Here is a 21,920-nt window from a genome sequence, read left to right as displayed (position 1 = left end):
TTTCAACAAAATGTGAAAAAGATCTTTTCACAGGTTAGGCATGGGGCAAGGAAGTTAATTCACAGAATCAGAAAATGGGCAAGATTGCAAGGGATCACAGATCTGTTCCAGCATCCCTGCTCAAGCAGTGTCATTCCAGACCACATGGCATAGGATTGCTTCCAAATGATTCTTGAATATCTCCGGTTAGGGAGATGCCACAACCTCTCTGGGCAGCCTGTTCCAGTGCATGGTTAACAGCGCAGTAAAGAAGTTCTTCCCTCATATTCAGATGGAACTTCCTATGCATCAGTTTCTACTCATTGTCTCTTGTCTCATGGTTTGGCACCACCAAGAAAAGCCTGGCTCCATCCTCTTACTTACACTGATGAGATCCCCTCGTAGTCATCTCTTCTCGAGGCTGAACAGACCCAGACCCCTCAGCCATTCCTCATAAGTGAGATGCTCCAGTACCTTCATCATTTTTGTTGCCCTCTGCTAAACCCACTCTAGGAGCTCCATGTCTCTCTTGGACTGAGGAGACCAGAACTGGACACAGCACTCCAGGTGTGGCCTTAGTGAAGCTGAGTAGAGGGGCAGGATCATTACTCAACTCCTGGTCATCTCCACAGCATGTCTGTTTTGCATGATGTGTGTAGTGGGAGATCTTCTTAAGCCATGAAAATAAGATCTTGTATTGGGAAATATTTGGCAAGGTCAGTGAAGGTTACGCCACTTGCATTATTATTATTATTATTAACAGTGGATGTTTTAATGAATTAGCTTATGAGAATCCTCTCTAGCACTATGTGTTAAATACAAAATAATGCATAGTCCATTGAAAAGGTGGTAGGTGGTGTAGGAAACAATTTCTGGTGTTCACCTGACATAATTTGTGATTGACTTGCATTGAGCCTCTTATTTTCTTCTATAATTGCATTTTTGGAAACAACTTACAGGTTCAGTAAAGAGAAGTTAAAAGTCCATGTCTTCAGGTTTTAGGGCTCCAGATGACTAGGAACTTCCTTGGAAGCATCTGCTGATGGCTGCTGACAAACCTTTGGATGAGATCATGCTGAGATGATTGGTCTGACCATGTAATCTTTGTTCCCTCAGTCTCTTGTTTTCAGCAGTTCTCTTCTGTTTACTTGCTACAGGGTTATGTGCAAGTTCTCATTTTATTGTGGAAGCAAGATGTAAGTCAGGAGGCTCACAAAGCTACCTGGAGCAGCTCTCCTGTGAAAACAGGCTGAAAGAGTTGGGGCTGTTCAGCCTGAAGAAGACTCCAGGGAGATCCTAGAGCAGATTACCAGCACATGAAGGAGGTTATAATAGATCTGGAGAGGGACTTTTTGCAAGGGCATGTATGATAGGACAAGGGGGAATGGATTTAAACTGAAAGAGGTTAGGTTTAGATTAGATGTTAAAAAGAAATTCTTCATTGTATAAGTGGTTAGATACTTGAACAGGCTGCCCAGAGAAACTGGATGCCTCATTCCTGGAAATGTCCAAGGCTGGGTTGGATGGGGCTCTGAGCAATGTGGTAATGGGAGATGTCCCTGCCCGTGGCAGAGGGGTTGGACCTAGGTGATCTCAAAGGTGATCCCTGCTGACCCAAACCATTCCATGATTTTATGATTTTCGCACATACTGGGGGAAGAAGGACTGGGCTTCACGGTAATTAGGTTGCCCTTGCCCTGAATTTATCCAGCTGGATCTGGTGCTTGGGAAACTCTGGAAATGGAAACCCACGAGGTGGTAGTGCAGCCTTTTGAAATTTGCTAAAAGTGTGCCACTTTGAATTCCTGGTGTTCACCTGACATATGAAATAATTTCTTTCTGCACCTTTCTTTTTTTGGAGATCTCTATTCCTTTTCAGTGTGACTAAGTTGTGAATCTAATCATAGTGCTGTGTCTCTGCTTTTAAATATGTCATTAAAAACCACACCTTGTTATGCAAATAGTTACTAAAACTTGCTTTTCTCTGTGCTTTTTCTTTTGGGGCAATTTAGGCTAGAAGTGAATGTGAAGATTTCCTAATATTTTCATTTTAGTGCTGTGACACCGTTTTGCTGAAGGAAATGATTTCTTGAAAAGTGGGACAGTGTTTGAAAAGCACTAATGCTGACTAAGGAAAAAGCCCTTAAGCACAAAGTCTGATAACCTCTTTTATCAAACTTGGAACACTAATTCTTCAACAGCTTATAGTAAATTTGTACTTTGACATAGCTGGCTTTCCCTTTCCAAATGTATGATAGGTTGTTTGTATCTAGCAAAGGTCAAGTGGTGAAATTATGCTGCAGCTCTGGGAAGAATGTGCTGTTGCCTTTTAATATGAAGATATGTATTTGGGGAAGCTTGAATTGGTTTTATATATAAAACTATGAAGGAGTGTTGAAACATTTTTATATGTCAGGCTATCATTTGAAATTTGGTAGGGTATTTATTATTTTAGGTTTATCTTAGACCTGGTATTTACATGTGGTGCTTTTCTTAGTTACAGCAGTAGCTAATGAATTTTGTTATCTGCTCATGACAAACTTAGCAAACCAGGGGTGGGGAACCCAGCATGGATTTGGAGAGAATAGCTTACTGTGTATGTGCACAAGGTGAGGAGTGGAAATTTCAATTTTAACTTCATGGCTGGAGTTGGGCCAATTTCCTCTGCCATTCCCCCAGCCCCAGAGGAGGAGCTGCCCAAACTCTGAGTTCAGCAGGAGATGCTTATGCTTTTAAAATCTTAGTTATTTAGGAGCTCATTATTAAGAAATTGTACTTCTTGAAAATTTAATTCTGCTTGGCAAATAATCATCTTCAGGCTAATTCCACTTGCCAGTTCCACTCTCCCTGTACTCCCTGCTCAGTCTCCACCCGTCATTTCCCTTTTTTGTGTCTTCTAATTTGAACCTTGTCTCTCAGGTCTGAGGGAGTCATTTGGATTGAAATAAAAGCCCCACACGACTTGTAACATCAGGCTTTTTCATTTCATGTAGCAATAGGCCTGAGACAAAGGAAAAATAAACACTGGAAGCAGTACTTACCTGCTCCCTAAATAAATAAATTTTTTTTGATGGTGAGGAGAAATTATTTTTGTTTTGCAAGTCGTTTGGAATCTGTTTGCATGAAACATCTGCTACATCATATGTAAGAAGAGAAGGCCAAGAGTAATAAAACATTTCATTAATGTTTAATAACATAGTGATTAGCAACCCAGCAAATGTCTTACGCCTGTGGGAGATTGGAACTTATTTGATTAGTAGATTAATTGCAACCTGTTCTGGTTACAATTGCAGGTGTAAGGTTCTATGGCTATTGCAGACTCCCTGAGGACTGATGTTAAAGGCATTTGTATATTTACTTTCTTCTTGGTTAAAGAGTTAAAAATCAAAACATGAGGAAAAATCTGACTGCTATTTCTATGAAAGGAAAAGGATTATTACTGTAAGTGTGTTTTAACAGAGATCCTCTGTGCTTCCACTGAAAAAGAATGGCTGCTATTATCTCTGAAAGCATAGGGCTGCCTTTTACAGAATACTTTTCCTTTCAGTTCTTCTGCTGCACTTTATTTCAGTCTTATAATGGACTTGAGCAATCTCTCAGAGTTTCAGACTTAATTCTGGTTTTCTAACTTTTATCTTGGGTACACTGCAATTCCTCCTGCATCTGGACCTGCTACTGATAGAGCACAGCAGATGCTATAGAATAGAAATGTAGAACTGAGCTGTTGATCAGGTCACAGTATTTGAAACAATCACTTAAAAATGATTCAGTGAATTTCAGGTTGTGGTCTAGAAGTGACGTGATGCTGGAAATCAGTTTGTCTTCTGAGTTTAGTCTCATGCTTCCCAAGCTAGAAGGAATTTAGAGGTGGTATTAAGTCCCTGAGAGGCTCTTAAACTCCACTTCCATTCGAAGAGGCAACAGTGAGCTAATGAATTTGTCTTCCACTGTTCAATTAACTGCTGAGATGCAGGAAGAAAATGAAAGAAAAGTGAGATTTTTTTTCTTCTGTTCTCCCAGGAGACATCAAGGCTTGTTTTATCTCTTAAGAACACAAATAAGACATTTTTGTTTCCAGTTATAGGAAACTATGTGTAATAGCTGTACGAAGAGCAAGTTGTCTGCTTAAGGATTGTGTTCTGCATTGGAAAGAGCAGCCTGGTGATGTCATAATATGGCACTTGCTATTACTGTCTAGGGGAAGAGTTGGGAACTGGAGAGCATGTGGTCTCTTCCTGAGAAGGGATGTGTTGCCTGGATTTATTGGGAGCAGTAATAGAAGGAATTAATAGGGTGAAAACAAGGTGTGTGTTAGTAGCTCAGATTTTCATCCACTGCGCCTGTCAGCTCACTCATTACTGCATGGTTGTGGTTCAAATCATCTGGTTCTGAAGGGGCTAATGAAATCTAGTCCACTTTTGTGGTAGCTGTGTGACTTTTTGTTTCACTCATCATTCTAGATATTTAGTTGAAAGCATATTTTTGACTCCTGCAGCCCCTGCCCACTCTTTAATTCCAGTCAAGCTGTTAATAATCATGGGTTTGCAGGTTGGGAGTGTGCTGGTGGCCCCACCTATGCTTGCCTGAAGCCTGTGCCTTCAGCTTGCCCTGGCCTGGCTCCAGCCCAGCCCACTCTGCCCACTGGCTTCTTCAGGCAGGTCCTGCCTGCTGCTGCCGCATTCAGAGCTGACACTTTTTGCCCTGCTGTGTACCCATGCCAAGGCTGAAGGTCGCTGTGCTCAGTAATAAATTTTGGACAGAATACAGCTGACGCAAGCGTTTTGTGCCCGTGACTCGTTCCGGGTGTTTGCAGGCCAGCGTATCAGGAACGCTTTGCGGTGCAGCCCTGCTGTGCGCCTCTGTCGTTTGCTGCTTCGGGATCTTAATTATCAGATCTTTACGGGATGAAAAACAGCGACGAGTTCGCATTGTGGATCTTGATAGCAAAATGTAGCTGGGTTTGGAGCCTTTGGTTCTGTCTGGTTATGTAGTAAAACAGGGCATGATGCAACCACAATGTGCCGAGTTGCACGGAAGTGCAAAGACAAACGTTTTGTATCTTGGACCCCCTGGCAGCTTCCCCTGCTCATGCCCCTTGCGTGGCACGGTGCACATGCACTCATTATTCTCGTGTTGTATAGGTACTTAGCCTCTGGGTTTTCCCTTTGGGATTCCTTGAATGGCAAGCAGGAAGAGCTATAAGGAAGGGGTGGAGGGTGAGGGTATTTAAAGCAGTAATTCTATATTTGAACTGTAAACTGCTGATGGCTATCACCAATTTTTTGTTTGTTTTTTTTTTTCTAGCTTTGTTTCTTGTTTTTTGTCTTCGTTAGGGAATCTGAGAACGTCAGCAATATATAAATTAGTATTTGATCTGTGTTTCTGGGACTTCTTGGGTCGTAAATTTGTAGTGTTTCTACAATTGCTAACCCTCAAAACTGCTTCTGTGCATGTGTTTACACATTGGTAGAGGTTGCAGCAGGACAGGATATGTGGACTTTCTGACCTGCTGGACTCCAAGTATTTACCAGTCATCGCTGCGACAGCAGGAACTGGGTGGTGGGTGTTGTGTCGTTACAGCTCTTGGTATGTCATAGATGCAGATATTTAATACATAGTATTTGTTTGTTGGCATTGTCCCCTATTTTTGAATTAAAGGTCATGATTGTGTGAGAGTTTGAGACTAACAGGTGTGCTAAAAATGGAGACCACCCCAAATTAGATCTGCTGGTGCAGTAAATATGCTGTGACTGACAGGAAGGGGAGACTGAGGCTTTGTCCTAAGCCACACCTCAAATGTAAATGAGGAAAACTGTGATCCCTGTTGACATTTATCTCTGTGTTAAATTGCTTGCCTAAAAAATTGACTTAATATGGCTGGGTAGCTATTGATGACCAGCACAGACAGATTTCCAGCCCAGGCTTCTGTAGTTAGAGTTTTGCACTACTTTTGCCTCCAAGCACTGATGTCTTTGAGATATATTGGGGCAAGATGGATATAGGAATTGGCCTTTATTCTGTAAAATGCCTGAATTACCATATCTGGTAAAGGCAGTTCTGTGACCGTAGTTTCTGTAATACTTGTGCTGACAGCAGGACAGTGTTAAAAGCACTTTTGTGATTGATGGAGTTAGAAATCTGTCTTTGGAGGAATGGGCCAGGCAACTTCAGGAGGTTTTAGAGAAGATGTGGTACAGCTTGTGTTTTGTGGACTGACTACTAAGCTTAGGACAAGCCACATATACTAGGATTGGAGCTTTAGTAACAATATTAGTGAAAATGTGCTAAATATGCTGGGTTTGTGATCCCAGGTCACTCTTGGTAACCTGCAAGATGCTATTTCAATGACATCCTCTGTGGTCTTGAGTCTCTTTGTTTTGGTAAGTTTTGCAAAGCTTAGTTTAGGAGGGATGGCTTTGTTGTTGTTGCAAGCAGCTGTTTCTGCAAGGCATCAAGAGTAGTTGGCTAGGATCACACTGAAAATCCTCTCAGCATGTGTCTGTTTCCCTGTGCTTGGAGTCCAGCCTTTTTCTTGTGGTGGGAGGGGGTCAGAATAAAAAGGTTTTTTGCTGCTGGATGAAAAATGCTTTGAGTCTCTCAACATTTTGGCCTGAGCTTGTTGTCAGGACAGGCTCAGCAGTGCAGCAGGTGAAGGTGAGTGGATGTGATGAGTCATTCTGGCTGTAGAAGTGGGAAGAAGCAGGGGGGGAAAGAAGCAAGCCCTGCTGGCTCATCACTGTCTTCATGCCTCCTGCTGGAAGCTGGTTTCTTCCCCAGTTTACCCATGGCTTTCTCTTCGTGCTCTTCATTGTGGGAAAACCTTTATGAAGGATAAGAAATGTGGTAAAATGGAGAATATTATGGTGGAAGCAGAGAAAAGGAGGAAACAATAATCATGGCATACACAAGAGTAGGAATAGTGCGTATGCTGAGAAATTTGGATCTACCTGTGCTACTTCCATCTATCTGTAATGCCACAGTTCATGCAGTTGTGCTCCATTTTCTGTTTTTTCAATCTGATAGAAGAACCCAAGGTATTGAGCTTCATCATTTGAAGGTATTACACCAAGAATAATAACAATTACTTTAAGAAGTACAAAAATAAGCATTAACCTTAGATGCTGTTCCTACTTGATTTAAGCAAGAAGTCTGATGCTGAAAGTACTTGTGGGATTAGACTGATAGCTTATCCTGCCTTTCCATCTAAAAGATATCTTCTCTAAAAGTTCAAGACATACCTAATTTCATCTGTTTAAAATGACCAGGTCATGTCCTTGGTGTGACAGAAAGCAAAAATACAAATTCCTAATTTCTCCCATTTCATCTGCACTGAACACAGTTCTCAAAGAACCTTGCTGAGACTTTAAAAAGGCTATTCAGAAGAAAAACAAAAATCAAAACTCAGCATGCCCTGCTGCTAGGGAAACTGAGACATTCTCTTCTGAACTGAATCCAGGTTATATTTCTCCACTTCACTGGGTGTATATTGACAGTGTCATGCTGACATGAGCTGTACAAAACCTTTCACCATCATTTGCTCTAGTGCAGTTCAGGAACTTGCAAGTCCATAAAGCCTCATCTCTGATGAGCCAGTCATTTTATCCCCTGCTGTAAGAAGGGGAGGGAGAAGGGGATAGGGAGGGTGTGAGGCAGGGAGAAGGCAAAGAGTCAGACTAAGAGTGATGAATGCAAACTGGTTTAGCTCTAGAAATCCCTGGATGGGGAGGAAAGGGAGTGTATGTGGCCGGGAGTGATAGTTATCCTATTTTGTAATAGCAGATTACAGTAGTAATACAGGCAGAAATGACCTTGCTTTGGTGGTATCGTATCACATGCAGCATTAGCTCAGCTCTGAGGGATTGGGAATGTAACTTCGGAGAGAAGGCATGAATCTTCATGCAGGAACTTTATTGGCTGTGCTTTGAAGTTATAAATCTGATGTCTTGGCAATCTTTAACCAAATCTTTAACCTTGATGAGCAACCAGTTTTCTTCAATATAATGAGCAGATAAGACGCAGTCTGATCTAGGAAAGTTGTCTTCATAAGTGATGAACAGGGTTTTGTCACATGGCATTTGTTACAGTAGTTAGTGAAGGGCTTAAATGCACTGATCATAGAGCAGTCTACATCAGCAGCCTTTGCCTTCTGGATAAAGAAATCTATTTTAGATAAAGAAATTGAACTGCAGAAAATTTGCTGAGTAATGCGTTCATAGTCCCATTGGTTTGCGGCTCCTCAAAGGAACGTGTGCCGCAGCAGCACGTGTTGGTGGCAACACATGTCTGCTGGGTCCTCTCCTGTGGCAAGGCTGCTGCTGAAGGGTATTGCTTTCTGCGGTGCTTACCAGCCTGGTACACTTGTTCAGTTAGAAAACTCAAGCCTTTCCTTCATGAAAGGGTGGGAGAACAGGAAAGTAGAACAACTTCCTCCTCTTAGAGTCTTTGACTTTGCATCCATGTTTATTGGAAGACAAAAATGATGAGTTAAGGATAAGCATGAGCCTTAGGTTTAAATCTACCCTGTATTTTGAATGTGCATTGTCAGCCTTTCTCATCAGCATGTTTTGAAATTATTTTAGTTAGCTTTATCTTTAGACATGCATTTTGTCTCTTGCACTTGGTGCATGACATCTGTTACTGTTCATTTCACTGAAGGTTCCCTGGTTATAATCTGGTATTTCCCCTTCCTCTCCATGCAATTCTGTACTGGTATTTAATAATCCACATCTTAATGTGAAAAGGCTGTTACTTACTTAAGATGTATACAGGGAAGTATATGGTAAAGTGAAGCATTCACCTGAGAAAAAAGTAATTCTTGAACATGAACATCAGTAGCTGTTTCCCTGCCAAATCCAATTTGAGCTTTGCAATTGTTCAGGTATTTCCAGTTTTAACTCCACCAGGGAGTGGCGATTAGAAATCAGTTTGGTTTTAAGATAGCTGAGGTGACTATTTGGCTAAGATTGCAGTTTAGATATGTTTCCTTCTGCCTAGTCACAGGATGCAAGATATAGGTTACTGTGTAACTGGTTTATGACTTATCCCTGATATTAGCACCTCTTGAAACACTCTTTGTGCAGGTGCAGCAGATGGTCAGGATGAGAGCTGAAGGAGATGGATCAAAGTGGAAGGCATCACAGGAGGCAGAAACTGCTTGTGCTAGGATGAGATACCAGAGTATAAATATAACTAGCCTATTAGAATAACTTTTGCTGATTTCTTTTTTCCAGTGTATCCAATCAGCACATACACCCTATCTAAAGAGCACGAAGCAATAACCTGGCTTGGAGTATGTATGGGTATTTTAAGAAACTAGTAGAGATACTTCCAAAATAATATTTGCACATTAATGCTTAGCATAGTTATGTTTCTTCCAGTAAAACCATGAGATAAAAAGTATTATTCCCATTTCACAGGCAGTAGGAGAAAGGGAAGAAGAAACAACTTGCCATATATTGGGCTATGAAATGCTGATGGAATTTGGTTGAAGTGCAGGAGCCTGCAGTGTTAGGTTTAGTCCTTTTGTAAAATGCTGTACAAGGCAACAAGAGAAATTAATTTTCTGTCATAATAGGTGATTCTGTAACCAGTGGGATCTAGACCCATCCCTGCTTTCACTCATTAATTGAAATTTGCTCCATGTTGTAAGGTCCAGGGAGATACCCCATGGCCAGCAGTGGTTTGGACAAGACAAGAGGATGAGATTCTGTTGATCTGTAGTTTGAATTGTACTATGCAGGGCAGAAATCCCAGCCATGACTCCAAAAATTAACCTTTTTTTAAAATTGGATTCAATAAAGAATGAGTAAGTGGAGAATATGTGTGAGCTCCTGCTCCTACCAGGAGAATGCTTTACTCTGTGAGATGTGAGGCATATTGATGAGTTATGTGGTAAAGCCTGTATTCCTTTTTCACAAATTCACACCATAAGATTTCAGGAGCTACATGAAAGCCTCACAGGTCTCTCCTTGCTTTCTCTTTCTCTTTGCAACCTTGCAGTATAGAATAGGCCTCTCTTGGTGTGTACCAAATGGTCTTAGGCTTTAATCTGCTCAGAGGCCAGGCAGGCTCAGGGAGGGACTTGCTTTCTCCTTAACCACTGGCTGGGTAATTGCCAGCTGATAACTGTGTGAGATGTCACTCGTGTTTGTAAAGAGCTGGCTAATACTGAAGTATTTTTTCAGTCAGCGGGTGGCAGGGTTGATAGGATTAATGATACTGCATCTTATGTAGCACCTCTTTTTTTTAAGGCTACATGGCTTAGAGGAATTAAAAGCAGACTTTGTAGCCATGTTCACATTAGAAGCTCTGAGTAGTTCTTGTGGAGTTCCTTAATAATTAATTGTAGTGACAGACACCGTATGTGACCCTCTGATAACACAGAATGTGAAATCATTGTTTTGACAGCAGCACTGCACAAAGTGGGTGTTAGCTTTGTGCATTTAAGTGTGAAAATGTGTGGTGGCTAAAGAGTTCTCTTCCCAAATATTCCTGAACTTGGCTAGAGTTAATGATGCTAGTAAAGAACAGTGAAGTAGTCTAGTGTATTAGTTCTTGCTCTTTTAGGATGTGTGATTAGCAATCCCACGATCAAAGTGAAAAATGGAATGCCTTCTATTTTTGTAGCTGCAGATTGCGTATTAATTGAGAAGGGAAAAACAGCGATGTGTAAATGTGACTAGAGGAAAGAAGTATTGTAGCAACAGCTGTGGAATGAAGTGTGACAAACATAGCTGTGCTAATTTTACTTGCTTGTTTTTACTCCTACCTGCATTTCAAAACTTTATTTGTTTTTACCTGCTAAGCTGCAAGATCCTTCATTTGTTCAGGCATTATTTATGCAACAGATTTGCAGTAAATTTCCCAGTTTATCGTGCATGTTATGAACTGATTTTATTTTAACAGCTTTTTCAAGTTGATATAAAATGGGAAAATAATGTTATTATTCTGTCTGTCTAAACTGATTTAACCTTGGTTGAACAAAAGTGGAAATTGAGTTACCTAATCAGTTTCAGGTGCTTTATGTTGGTATTGCAAAAAACATGGTAGAGGAAAGGATCTTTTGTTACAAACCTCTCTTGCACTGTAGAGAAGGGTGAGCATATAGGTGGAAATGCTGTTTGCTTTGACAATGTTTGCATTATTTTTACAGTATTCAAATGGGATAGGCTTCCCATCCTTCTGGTTGATATATTTTATTATTAAAAGATTGGGAAAAACAAAGAAAAGTTCTTGTCTTCTTGCCTTTTGCCACTGACAGTTTGATAATGCAAATAGGTAATTCTTGAATTACCTATTCTTGGATTTTTGGATGTTTATTTTAGAGAGAAAATGTAGTCAAAGATGGCAATATTCTCAATAATAAAGCAATTGCAATAAATACTAATAAACATGTGAAAGCTGTTGCCTTTCCAACTTAGTTGTTCTTTGGTTTGTCAACTTCTGTAGCTGTACGTTAAAGTGTTCATGATGGTACTTTACCTTTTCCACAGAAAGTTTTTCTAATTGTTTGCTTTTCTCTTGTTTCAGAACAGAGAGCTCCAGATTATGAGAAAGTTGGATCATTGTAACATTGTCCGATTGCGTTATTTCTTCTACTCTAGTGGAGAGAAGGTAAGAACGAAAAACAAAGCAATGTGTCCTGATAACTGTGTGGGGTGTAACTGGACTGTTTGAGTGTGTGGAGACAGAAATGTGAGGAGATCAGACATTCACTAGTGAGCAAATGCTATAATGGTGCCCAACAGGTCATACTGGAGCAGATGTTTTTCAGTATACAAGTGTGTGGTCCATGAGGAGCAGTGTTACACTAAAAATACAGCAAGGCTGCAGTAGATTTGCATATGCACTGCCTCTTTCTTAATTTAGTGGGTCACAGCTGGGCTTTATGTGTTCTAGCACTACCTTTCTATATGTGCAGATATATGTGTTTTCTAGGATTCCGTGTTAAGCATTTTAGATATAAAGGATTTATGTGACTTTTCCCAGAACCAGTCTTTGGATGCTTCTGTCCCCCTTCCTTGTGCATCTGTTCCAGGTGCAGGCTGAGTTTCAGAGCCCAGAGGAAAGAATAATATATGGTCATGTGATTGTATCATTTGTCAAAGTGTTTGTGCTCCAGAAGAAAGAGCAAATAGCTGGATTTAATAACTCTCAAGAAGTAGATACTGACGTTTGTTTTTGTTCAGTCCAAGTTTAAAAGTTTCTTGGTTTTTTAAAGAAGGGGTTACAAGGTTTAATTTTAATGTGAAATTATAAGGTATTCCTTATCTAAGTATATATCAGCATTTTACCAATCATAGGGAGAATTCAGGATGAAATGGACTTCAAGATGGTATCTGATCCAACCTTATCCTTAAATCAGGATCATCCATGGAGTAAAAACCAAGTCATTGTGGTGTATGTGGGAGTTAATGTAAGCTGTGAGGTAGGGGAGTGAGTTAGATGACCTTCTGAATTTTCTCTGATCTTTCTATATAAAATATATTTCTATATTATAAATATAATATATATATTATATATTATATAAATATAGTATATAAATATTTGTAACGTTATATATTTCTATATAATGTTACAAATATTTATATAATTTTTAGATAATTTATATAAATGCTGCCCATTTTTTTTATTTTTAAGGCAGATTGCATCCTTAGCTGTCTTCAGATGCTGATGTGCTTGTCCACAGTGCTATAAAGGGCTGTGTATGAGAGCTGATAGCTACTGGCAGCCTGTTAACTGCAGGTTCATGAAGTGGGTCAGCAGACTGGGAGAGGCAGCCCACCCCTTTCATGGTCTTTGGAGCCAGAAAAGGAGCTGACATCTCCATGATAAGTTGCTTTTGTCTTGTGCTGTGCACAGGGGGATAATTGGAGGAGATCTGCTGTTACCTGGGAGGTGTTTTGCCTGGGACCTGGCCTTGTACCTTGCCTGTGCCTGTAGAGAGCCTGCAAGACTACAGCATTCAAGGAGAAATATAATTTACAGTTTTAAAATTTTTTTTTATCAATGTCCCCTTTCCTTCCTTGCTCTTGGATGGTGCTAACAAGCATTTTCAGCTGTGTATGTTTTGTTGGTAGTGCAGTGTCATTTTTTTAAGCTGTATTTTGTTCATAAACAGAAATTCCTCAAGCAGCATGAGTACAATAAGGAAAATGCTGTGAAGGGGGGCTTGGGTTTGGGATTTTTTGTTGGTGGTTTGGTTGGAATTTTTAAAACAGCTTTTAACCTAATTGGAGTGAAGTAGAATTTCCTGGACAGATTAGACAATTGCCTTATCTAAGGGCTTTCAAAAACCTCCTGCAAACAGTGGAATGTTAAAACCGCTCAGAACACTGTCCCAGGAGCTTTTGTGTAACAGTAACTTGAGAAAAACTCTTTTGGAAATCTTTAAATGAAGTTGAGCTTGAGACTGGATTTTCCATTCTGCTGTTTCAACTCCTCGTGGCTGATTCTTGGCAGCACTAATGTAGCTTTTAAAAATGTCTCTATCCATGGCCAATGAATCTTTACGCTTCAGTGAGAAGTTTTCTTTCACGTTACTTTCTGCTCCTCGGTCTTCACGCCTCTGCTCTGTTGGCTGTGAGATTTCCACTGCTACCCTGTTGCAAAACTGGACAAATGGGAAGCAGTCCCTGGGGCCAGCGCACACCCAGCAGGACGTGAGCAGTGTAATGCTGCAGTTTAGGCTGCAAGGTCTCTTGCAGTTCAATACAAAACGACACACAATTGGCTTGCAAGTATTTCCACGTAGGTGGCAGCATATGAAGGTAGCTGTGATGGCGTGCGTGACTCCTGCCCATTCTTGCAGCTCTCAGGAAACACCTGCACAAGAAGCTGTAGCAAACACAAGCTGAGTGTTAGCACAGCAGCTTGCCACAGCTTTTCCTCCACGGACTGTGGGGTATAACAGGTTGCTGTTCTTGCCTTGTAGCAGACTAGTTCTCTGCTAGGAGGAAGGGGGCTGGAGTTTGTCTGCTGTTTGGGAAAAGCTCTAGATAGAAGCAAGTTGGTGTTCTCAAGTTGACGTGGGAAGGAAGGAGAACGTTTCTTATCATGCTTTTGTCAGTTTTGGGAAGCAATAGCATCTTTTCCTTCGTATTTCCTTCATGACCAAACTGTCTGTTTGTGGAGCGGAGAAGGAGAAAAGTGTAATGTCCCATCTGGTAACCAGGAAGGATGTTTAGGAAGCAGTTGCATATGTAGATGCTATGTCCCCACAGGTTTATATAAACTGATTGCTAAAGGCAAGTCCAATGGGAAGAGTAATGTAGAAACACAAGAATTGTGTAGCAGAAAATGTGGTGGTGTAGTGCTGAGTCGGGCTTGCAATTGTTGACAGTCTTTTTGAAGAACTTGATGATCTTCTGCCATTAATTGGTGTTTGTGATAATTAACTCAAGTCTAGCAGCAATGGGAAAGTCTCAGAGGTAACTCTTATAGTGCTGATCTCATTAATTAAATTTTGATATTTATATATCACGCAGTCTTTTGCATAAAGATTTTCATGCCACTGTGTTTACTCCATCTGTTCATGTTGCTTGGACTTCTCCCTTCTTCCCTAGTGCTTGACACCAGCATCCCTGAGCCCAGAGACTTCTCTTTCTGGATGGGTTTGGGGGTTTTTTGTTTCTTTTATGGGGGTTTTTTGGGCTTTTTTTGGTTGTTGTTGGTTTTGTTTTATTTTGTTGCATTGGTGGGATTTTTTGTTCGGTTGTTTTAGGGTTTTTTTTTGATGTTGTTTTGGTTTTTTTTTTTTTTTGGGGGGTTTTTTTTTTGGTTTGGTTGTTTTTGGGTTTTTTTTTTGTTTTGGTTTGGTTTTTTTTTTTTTGGAGGATTTGTTTTGTTTTGGTTTTTTTTTGGTGGGGGGAGTTTTCCAGTGTCCTAGAAGCTTAAATCTGTCTTGATTTAGAGATACCTCAAAGGATTTTTCCATATCTAGTCAGAGTGGCGCTCTTTGAAAGCCATGTGCCTAGCAATCACTTCAGTTCATTTCAATTGCTGGCTTCATTCTAGCAAAACAGGAGGTTTCATTCTTGATTGGAAAACTGGAGAAGTATCAAATAGAAAAACAAGTGTAAAAACCACTTGCTAGTGCAAGACCATTCCTTAGATGTGTCCAAGTTGTAGCGCTAGTTTGTTGAGATTTGTAGCTCTCCATTAGCTATTTCTGCAGGCTATGTGGAGCTGGTTGAAGGGTTTGAGCTCCTCATCTTTCCTTTTTTTTTGTGATGAAATCTCCTTTTTATGTCTCCTGCTTGCTTAAACTTCTTTCCTTCTTTTGACAAAAGCCATCAAGCCTTAACAGCATGAAAATCATGTATCAAACATGGCTTTGACTGATTTCTTCTCCTTTTTTTTCTGTGACTGACTCTGTCTTATCTGTGCATCTTTGAATTTATATTGCCTTTATATTGGAAGTGTGTGTGTCTATACATATACACATGCACACATATTTATACCTTTATGTGTATATATAGATACAAAAAGTTGTTCTGAATACTAAGTATTAATTATGTTTGACTAATAATTTCTAGTCTAAAAGAGCTCAAAGAAGGTATGTAATTTATATTAAGATGGCAGCTGACAGGCTTGGCATTTAAGTTGCTTCTATAAGCTATTTCCTCCTCGATTTCTTCTTTTTGAAAGTTTACAGACATTTGTCAAACCTGTTGGATAACCCAGTTTTTTCCAAAGCCTCTTCCTTAATGAATTTGTCAGAGTAGATTGTGATTTTTTTCTTTTGAGGCTGTATGAGATATCTGATAACAGGGCACTGACTTTCATAGCTGTAATGCGCTTTTCAGTAATCTAAAATGTGTAATTATATCTGGTGGAATGAGACAGAGGGAAAGAAAATACAACCAAATAATGGGTTGAATGGTGTATGAAAGCTTCTTCTTCTGAAAATATTCATAAGACTTTTTCATGCTGTATTTCTGTGATTTATAGGTTTCTAGGTAATTCTTAGGAAAAATGAGAAGGATTTTAGTACTAGCCAGCTCCACTGTTTGATAGCTTTGGTATTGTGCCTTAGGATAAGATCTTGAACAAGATGCCTGGTTTGCCTGTCAGCTTTCCACTGCAGATCAGACAGTATTAGGAAGGCATATATTTCAGGGCTGATTTTTGATACATTTCCTTAATTTCAGGAAATGCTTTGCATTTAGCATGATACAAAAATGTAGGCCTTGATTTACTTTTGCAGGGGGGAATGGTTTTGCCGCCTGTCCTTTCTAGACTAATTCTGCTGAGAACCTTTCAGGCCATGTTCCGAGGCAGGGCAAACATTAATATAGGAAATAATTCCTCTGACTCCTTTGCTAAGAGTATTCCCTGATGTTTTATAGAATGACCTAACTTCTTAAATCAGTGGTTGTCAAGTAAAATTACTCAGCTGTGTAAAACCTGAAATGAGTTCCTAATTCTGCCTTTTTTATCCCTCTCTGTTTCTGGTTAGATCTTTGTGGCATTTCGTAACTGTCAGTTTTTCTTGTATGGATACTTCAGAGTGTTGAATAGACTGATTGATCCATACCTTTGTCCAAAGGAGGATGAAAAGTTACTGAAGTGATTTTTTTCTGCATCAAATCAAAGTAAAAGTAAATACATTTTTTGTTGAGTAATTACACCTGTGGTTATGTCCTTTAGTTTTTCCTCCTTAAGGTGGCTTAGTATTCAGAGGAGTCAAAGCAAAAATGGAACCAGAGAGAGATCACAAACAGGCAATGTGCTGACACCTTTTTGGAGGCTGAGCTGGCCCTTCTGCATGCTCTAATTGATGTCAGGTCTTATTTAGCCTTAGCTATAAGGGCATGTAGCCAAAAGTCCATGAAGACTCAGGATGGAAATTTACTCCCACAGACTTAGGCTGAAGTTTAAAATAAACATGTAGGAGATACATGCTGAGCTGCATCTATAAGCTTCTATGCACTATCTTGTGGGCTCTGGCAGCACTGGATTAAACGACAATGAAGAAGTTTGGAAGAAGGGGGCAACTGTCTGATTTGCAAGTTACATCCCTGTCATATCCTCCACCTTCAGAGAGGCATGAACATCACCATTATTTCTTGCAGGAGTGTTCAGATGGGTCCTCATGTAAGAACCATCCATTCTGTTCCTGTCAAAATGGGAACCATTTAGTTTCTTAATTGAACTTAAAAAAAAGAAAGAAAAAAAAAGTTACTGCATAAAAAGGTCAATTACCAGAGCCTTGAGCCCAATTTTGCAGTGATAGTCTCTGTGAATGTTTTGTACCAGCCTAGTAATGTGCTGAAGGGCCATCAATAGAGATGAATTTAGTAACTACCATTCATTCAGTCCCTGGCAGATCTTGTGTGTTGTCAACAAAGAAGCAATTAATGCCAATTATGAGGAGTTTTGTGATGTTGGTATCTCTGTAGTCCTTGCCTGAGGCCTGCCAAGCTCATTTCAAAAAGGGCACCAGTCATCATATAATGATTATCAGTTACTGCTGTTAGGATTTGCAACAGGCTGGGAATTTCCTTCGTTGTAGTTATGAGCAGTCTCTGGTTTTGAGTAGGTTTTGTTATTAGAAATAGCAGTTTAGTCTGCCTGTGGTAGGGCTTCACAGGAGCGGAGTAGGCAGCAGTGGCTAGATCCTTAGTGTGGGAGTTGCATGCAGTGAAAATAGGAAGCTCAGAGATTTCTCTCTAGGCCAGTGAGCCATCCAGTACATCTGGTTGGTTGCTCTTCTGTTCTCGAGTTGTTCCTCTGCCAGCTCTAGCTCCTGCTCTCATCTTCCCTGTGTTGGATAGCCATTAGGAAGGCAGCTTGTGTTGTTTGTCCCGAGGCAGGCATGTAGTTTGAACCATTATTGTGTATTGTCTTGTCTAGCTTTTTGTCATGGATATATCCTGATTCAGAAATTCATATTCACTCTGGAAGGTAGTGAGCAGTCAAGAAAACAAGTGGCTCTCCAAAGACTCTGCTTTTTCTTTCATTAGGAGCTGTGCAGGACACTCCAGTGATTTGAACATCATTGTTCATTTTCATCTTCCAACACACCTAATGCCAGTTTACGGCACAGTCCCTGCTTGGGACTGTGGGTTCAGATATCCACAGATCACCTGTGTCAAAGATGATAGCTCAGCCCTGCCTCTTAGATGTTAGGCAGATGTTTCCAACTTCATAGAAATTATCCTTGGAAGTACATTTGTAAGCTTAAGGAGTTCACAGGGCATAAAATAAACAACAATCATCAGAGATTCCCAAATTATTTTAATGTGTGACCTTTTCCTTTACAGTAACTCCTCTTTAGAGGGGAAAACTAGGTCAGAAAATGTCTTTCTTTTTCTTCTGACAAAGAATGTCTTAGTGCATCACCTAAGAACCTCTACTCTTTCAGTGATCTAAGGTAGATAATGTAAACCAGCTGGCTTCATACAAGACCCAAGAAAGTTCTTAAATACTAATTTTATTGGGAGGATTGACTTCTGGCATTATGCTGCCATCACAGCTGACCCACTTGGCAGTTCCTACCTACATAACATGAATGTGTTTTGCTGAAGAGTAATGAGCATTACAGAGCAATTTGGTAAGTTTTGACAAGTAGGCATAGGAGCAGAACTTTTTGTACAGATCTCAGTTCTCAAACTCAGTCATGAAGAGTGAGGGATTACAAAAGAAGATGCTCTGTCCAATATTTGCAGCACTATTAGAAAGTATTGATATCTTTCTGAGCACTGAAGTTGAGTCTTCAACTGTTCTTACACCCCTGCATTTATCTGTGTGAAACTGCAACTGTATCTCTAGGCTTACACTCCCTTTACTTTGGCGGCAGCCAAAGCTCTGTTTTGAAATAGATGTAGTTGTAAACTGCAAGTAAAAACAGGCACACGTGGCCACTGGATGTCACCATTCCTTCATACAAATAAGGTCAGCTAGCACATATTTTGCATTTTCAAATATTGCTTGAGTATCATGTCTACTCAGTAGAGTAAGAAGGCTGCAAATTTTTGCTTTGTCTTTGAAAGTGTGTCCAAAGTCTTTGTATCCTTAATGTACAATGTCAGCCTTCAAGATAAGAGAAGGAAGGCGAGTCTCTCATGGTGCTTGATAAAGGGGTGTGGTGGTTGTGGCTTTAAGAAAAGTAAAATAACGTTTTTTTTGAATCTAGGGCAAAAACTGTGGCTTTGAACTTTGTGTATTGTCTAAATCTAGATGCCTGCATCAGGGTGAAGGGCATATTTTACCTCATGCTGACATTCCAGTGTTCAAATAATGCACTCTCAAAAAAGGCATAGTCCACATGAAATGCTGAAAGGCATTTTCTTGGTTTCCAACTCAAAGGTAAATCCCTCAGGTGCTTTTTGACAGAACCATTGCATTGCTGCATCCTGTCACTAACTGCTCCATGCAGCACCTACCTCTGAAACATCATCAATGGGGTGCTGTCATATGCTAAATAAAAAATCCTCCTGGGTAAACCGATTGGTTTATTTACCTCATACAGCCCTAATACTGAAGCCTTGGGATAATTTTAATAACAAGAAGTACATTTTGGAATCACATTACTTAATTTTAGGCTTGTATCGCTTGTCTGTGTGCATTTAGCTTGAGTAGACATATGAAGCGAGTTTCTTCCAAGTGCAATTACACATTTATTTCTCCTAATGCAAAGTTAGCTTAAGAAACTCTTGTGTTGTTCATGTCCTCTCAGTTATGCTCATACAGCTGATCAGGTGGAGTCCATCAAAAACAAGCAAAAACCCATCCCAAACCACGCCAGAACCACTGTCGCTCTGTTACTGATTTGCCAGGAGATGAAAACTCAAATGAGCATGTTCACCACTTCTCCCAAATGCTGAGCAGTAAATATGGTCACCCTAGAAGAAAGAGCACCCAGAATAGTTTCTTAACCTTTTTACCCTATTACTTGATGTTCAGAGAAGTTTTCCTTAGATTCCACATAGGCCTTGACAGTTCAGAAATACTTCCAACGTCTTATTAGATGCCGACATATTTTCAGAGTAAGAATTTTCCTTTTGCTGTTAGTTTGGTGTTTGGCATATATGACCTCCCTGGCTTCTAACATCATGGTGGTAAATAGTGGAAATAGTTGGACTGTGATTGACTTAATATTGGTTGCTGCTTTATATTTGCATGTTGTAAATGTAGTGTGTCTGATAAATGAAAACAAAAGCTAACAAAAGTTTGTTTTGTTAACACTTTGGATCAGTTTGAGGTTTGTTGAGGTAGGGGATGATCACAGAGAAGCAGTATTTTAACTATCACTGCAAGGAACAATCTAGAAAAGTGATTATTGCTTTATTTTAATTCAATAGCTATTTCTTTATATTGGCCTCAAGCACAACTGGAGGATGCTTTAAGCAGATTACTTATGTGGACTGAGAGACAAGAATTTTAAAATGGAGTTTGACACCTCCAGCCTTTCCTTTGTCAGTAAGGCAATGTTTTCCATTTTACTCAGTCCTCAGCCACATTGTGTGTAATGCTCATGTACTTTCATCCTGTTGTGTCTCCAATTTCTGGCACAAGGAAAAGAATGAAGTTGCTAAAATGTTTTGGCTCTTGTGTCCTAGTCTTTCTCATGCCTCTTATTATGGTACAGGTTGCGTAAGTATTTACTTGCATTAAGTATTTCCCACCAAAGTGAAGCAGTGCCTGAATTGGTGGTTCTTGAGAGGTGCAGAGCAATGTGATGGCAAAGCAGTGATTATTTTGCTGTAGCTCGTTTTGGAGCAGTGTTTGTCAACTGAGGATTCATCTCCCAAGTGACAAAAAGCAGCTTCTAGCACTTGACGCTGGTAAATGAGCCACATTGCTGAAGTCAAAATCCTAATAAAATACTTTGATTCTGGGTTTCAGGATCTGGCATTCTGCCCTTCCCTTTTTTTTATTTTGAACTGTACATGGGGTCATAACCTTAGCAGAAAGCACAGGAGAATACAAATACACATAAACATTTGACCTGCAACAGAAAGCTAGTAAGCCCAAGGTCTTTAAGGAGAAGTGAGTTATTTAATGACCTCTTGTGTTTGCTTTCTGTATTTCATATGCTGCAGCTTCCTCTGGTATTTTCTGTTCTCTGTAGGTGATTTCAGACATGCTTGTGACAGGTTACTTCTTTCGTTCTCAGACTTGCAGTTTTGAAACAGCAGTATGGAAGCAAGTCACTTGTGGAATACGTGGTGAGGTTCCCTGTAATGGAAAGATAAGCCTTGATCGTCCCAGTTGATCCTCGAGCAGTTGCCCTCATTTGGCAAGCTCTTTGAGCTAACCCCGTTTCCTATTGCAATACATCTGGGTCACTGGAAAAATATGTGTTTAGGAGGAATGCATGAGGTAGGCAAACCAGGTTACATCATGCTCAGAGCTTGTCAGGCCATGACTGCTTCCTGGCTTATCCTGAATCTTGTTCAGTGGAATCCAGGTAACTTGGATATGATTTTCATCCAGTTCATGCTCACTGAGAAGGATCAGGGCTCATGAAAACTCTTTCCTGTATGTTTATTAGATCAGTGCCAGATGCCATCAGGAAAATGTCACTCAAAACACTTGAATAGTCTTTAATTCATTACAGCACCTCTGGAATCAGTTGTGTGTGGTAGGAGTGGAGTATGCTGTTACTTACGTGGTCAATGGCATAAGCCTTGCCTTTATAGGTGCATATTGGAGTTCTGGGTCCCTCAAGTGGTACATCAAAACTTGATAGTTGATGGGGGAGCGGGGGGAAAGGTGTTCATGTGCCTTTGACCACACAAAACCCACACTGTTTGTTCAGGTACTGCGGATGGCATCAAAACTCGTGCCACTCAGAAGTGAAGCCTCCATCTCTAAAGATGCAAATGCCTCAAGGTTTTTTGTGCTTGTGTTATGCTATTGAATTGGTCCCATTTTTAAAAGCATGTAAAATTAGAAATAAAAATGGAGGCACTAAAAGCAAAGCAAAGATTATA

General features: G+C 40.2%; 1 protein-coding gene across 1 annotated transcript in view; it reads left to right on the top strand.

Moving 5' to 3' along the window:
- The window catches only part of GSK3B (glycogen synthase kinase 3 beta), a 149,400-nt gene that overhangs the window by 68,218 nt on the left and 59,262 nt on the right, over nt 1–21,920 (top strand). Inside the window, exon 3 of the mRNA XM_041464119.1 lies at nt 11,509–11,592. Coding sequence (XP_041320053.1) covers nt 11,509–11,592 — 84 coding nt within the window. The remainder of the gene's footprint in view (nt 1–11,508; nt 11,593–21,920) is intronic.

This window comes from Pyrgilauda ruficollis, unplaced genomic scaffold (genome assembly GCF_017590135.1).
Source record: "Pyrgilauda ruficollis isolate IOZ18807 unplaced genomic scaffold, ASM1759013v1 scaffold17, whole genome shotgun sequence".
Taxonomy (NCBI): domain Eukaryota; kingdom Metazoa; phylum Chordata; class Aves; order Passeriformes; family Passeridae; genus Pyrgilauda; species Pyrgilauda ruficollis.
This window is presented reverse-complemented; position numbering and strand designations above follow the sequence as displayed.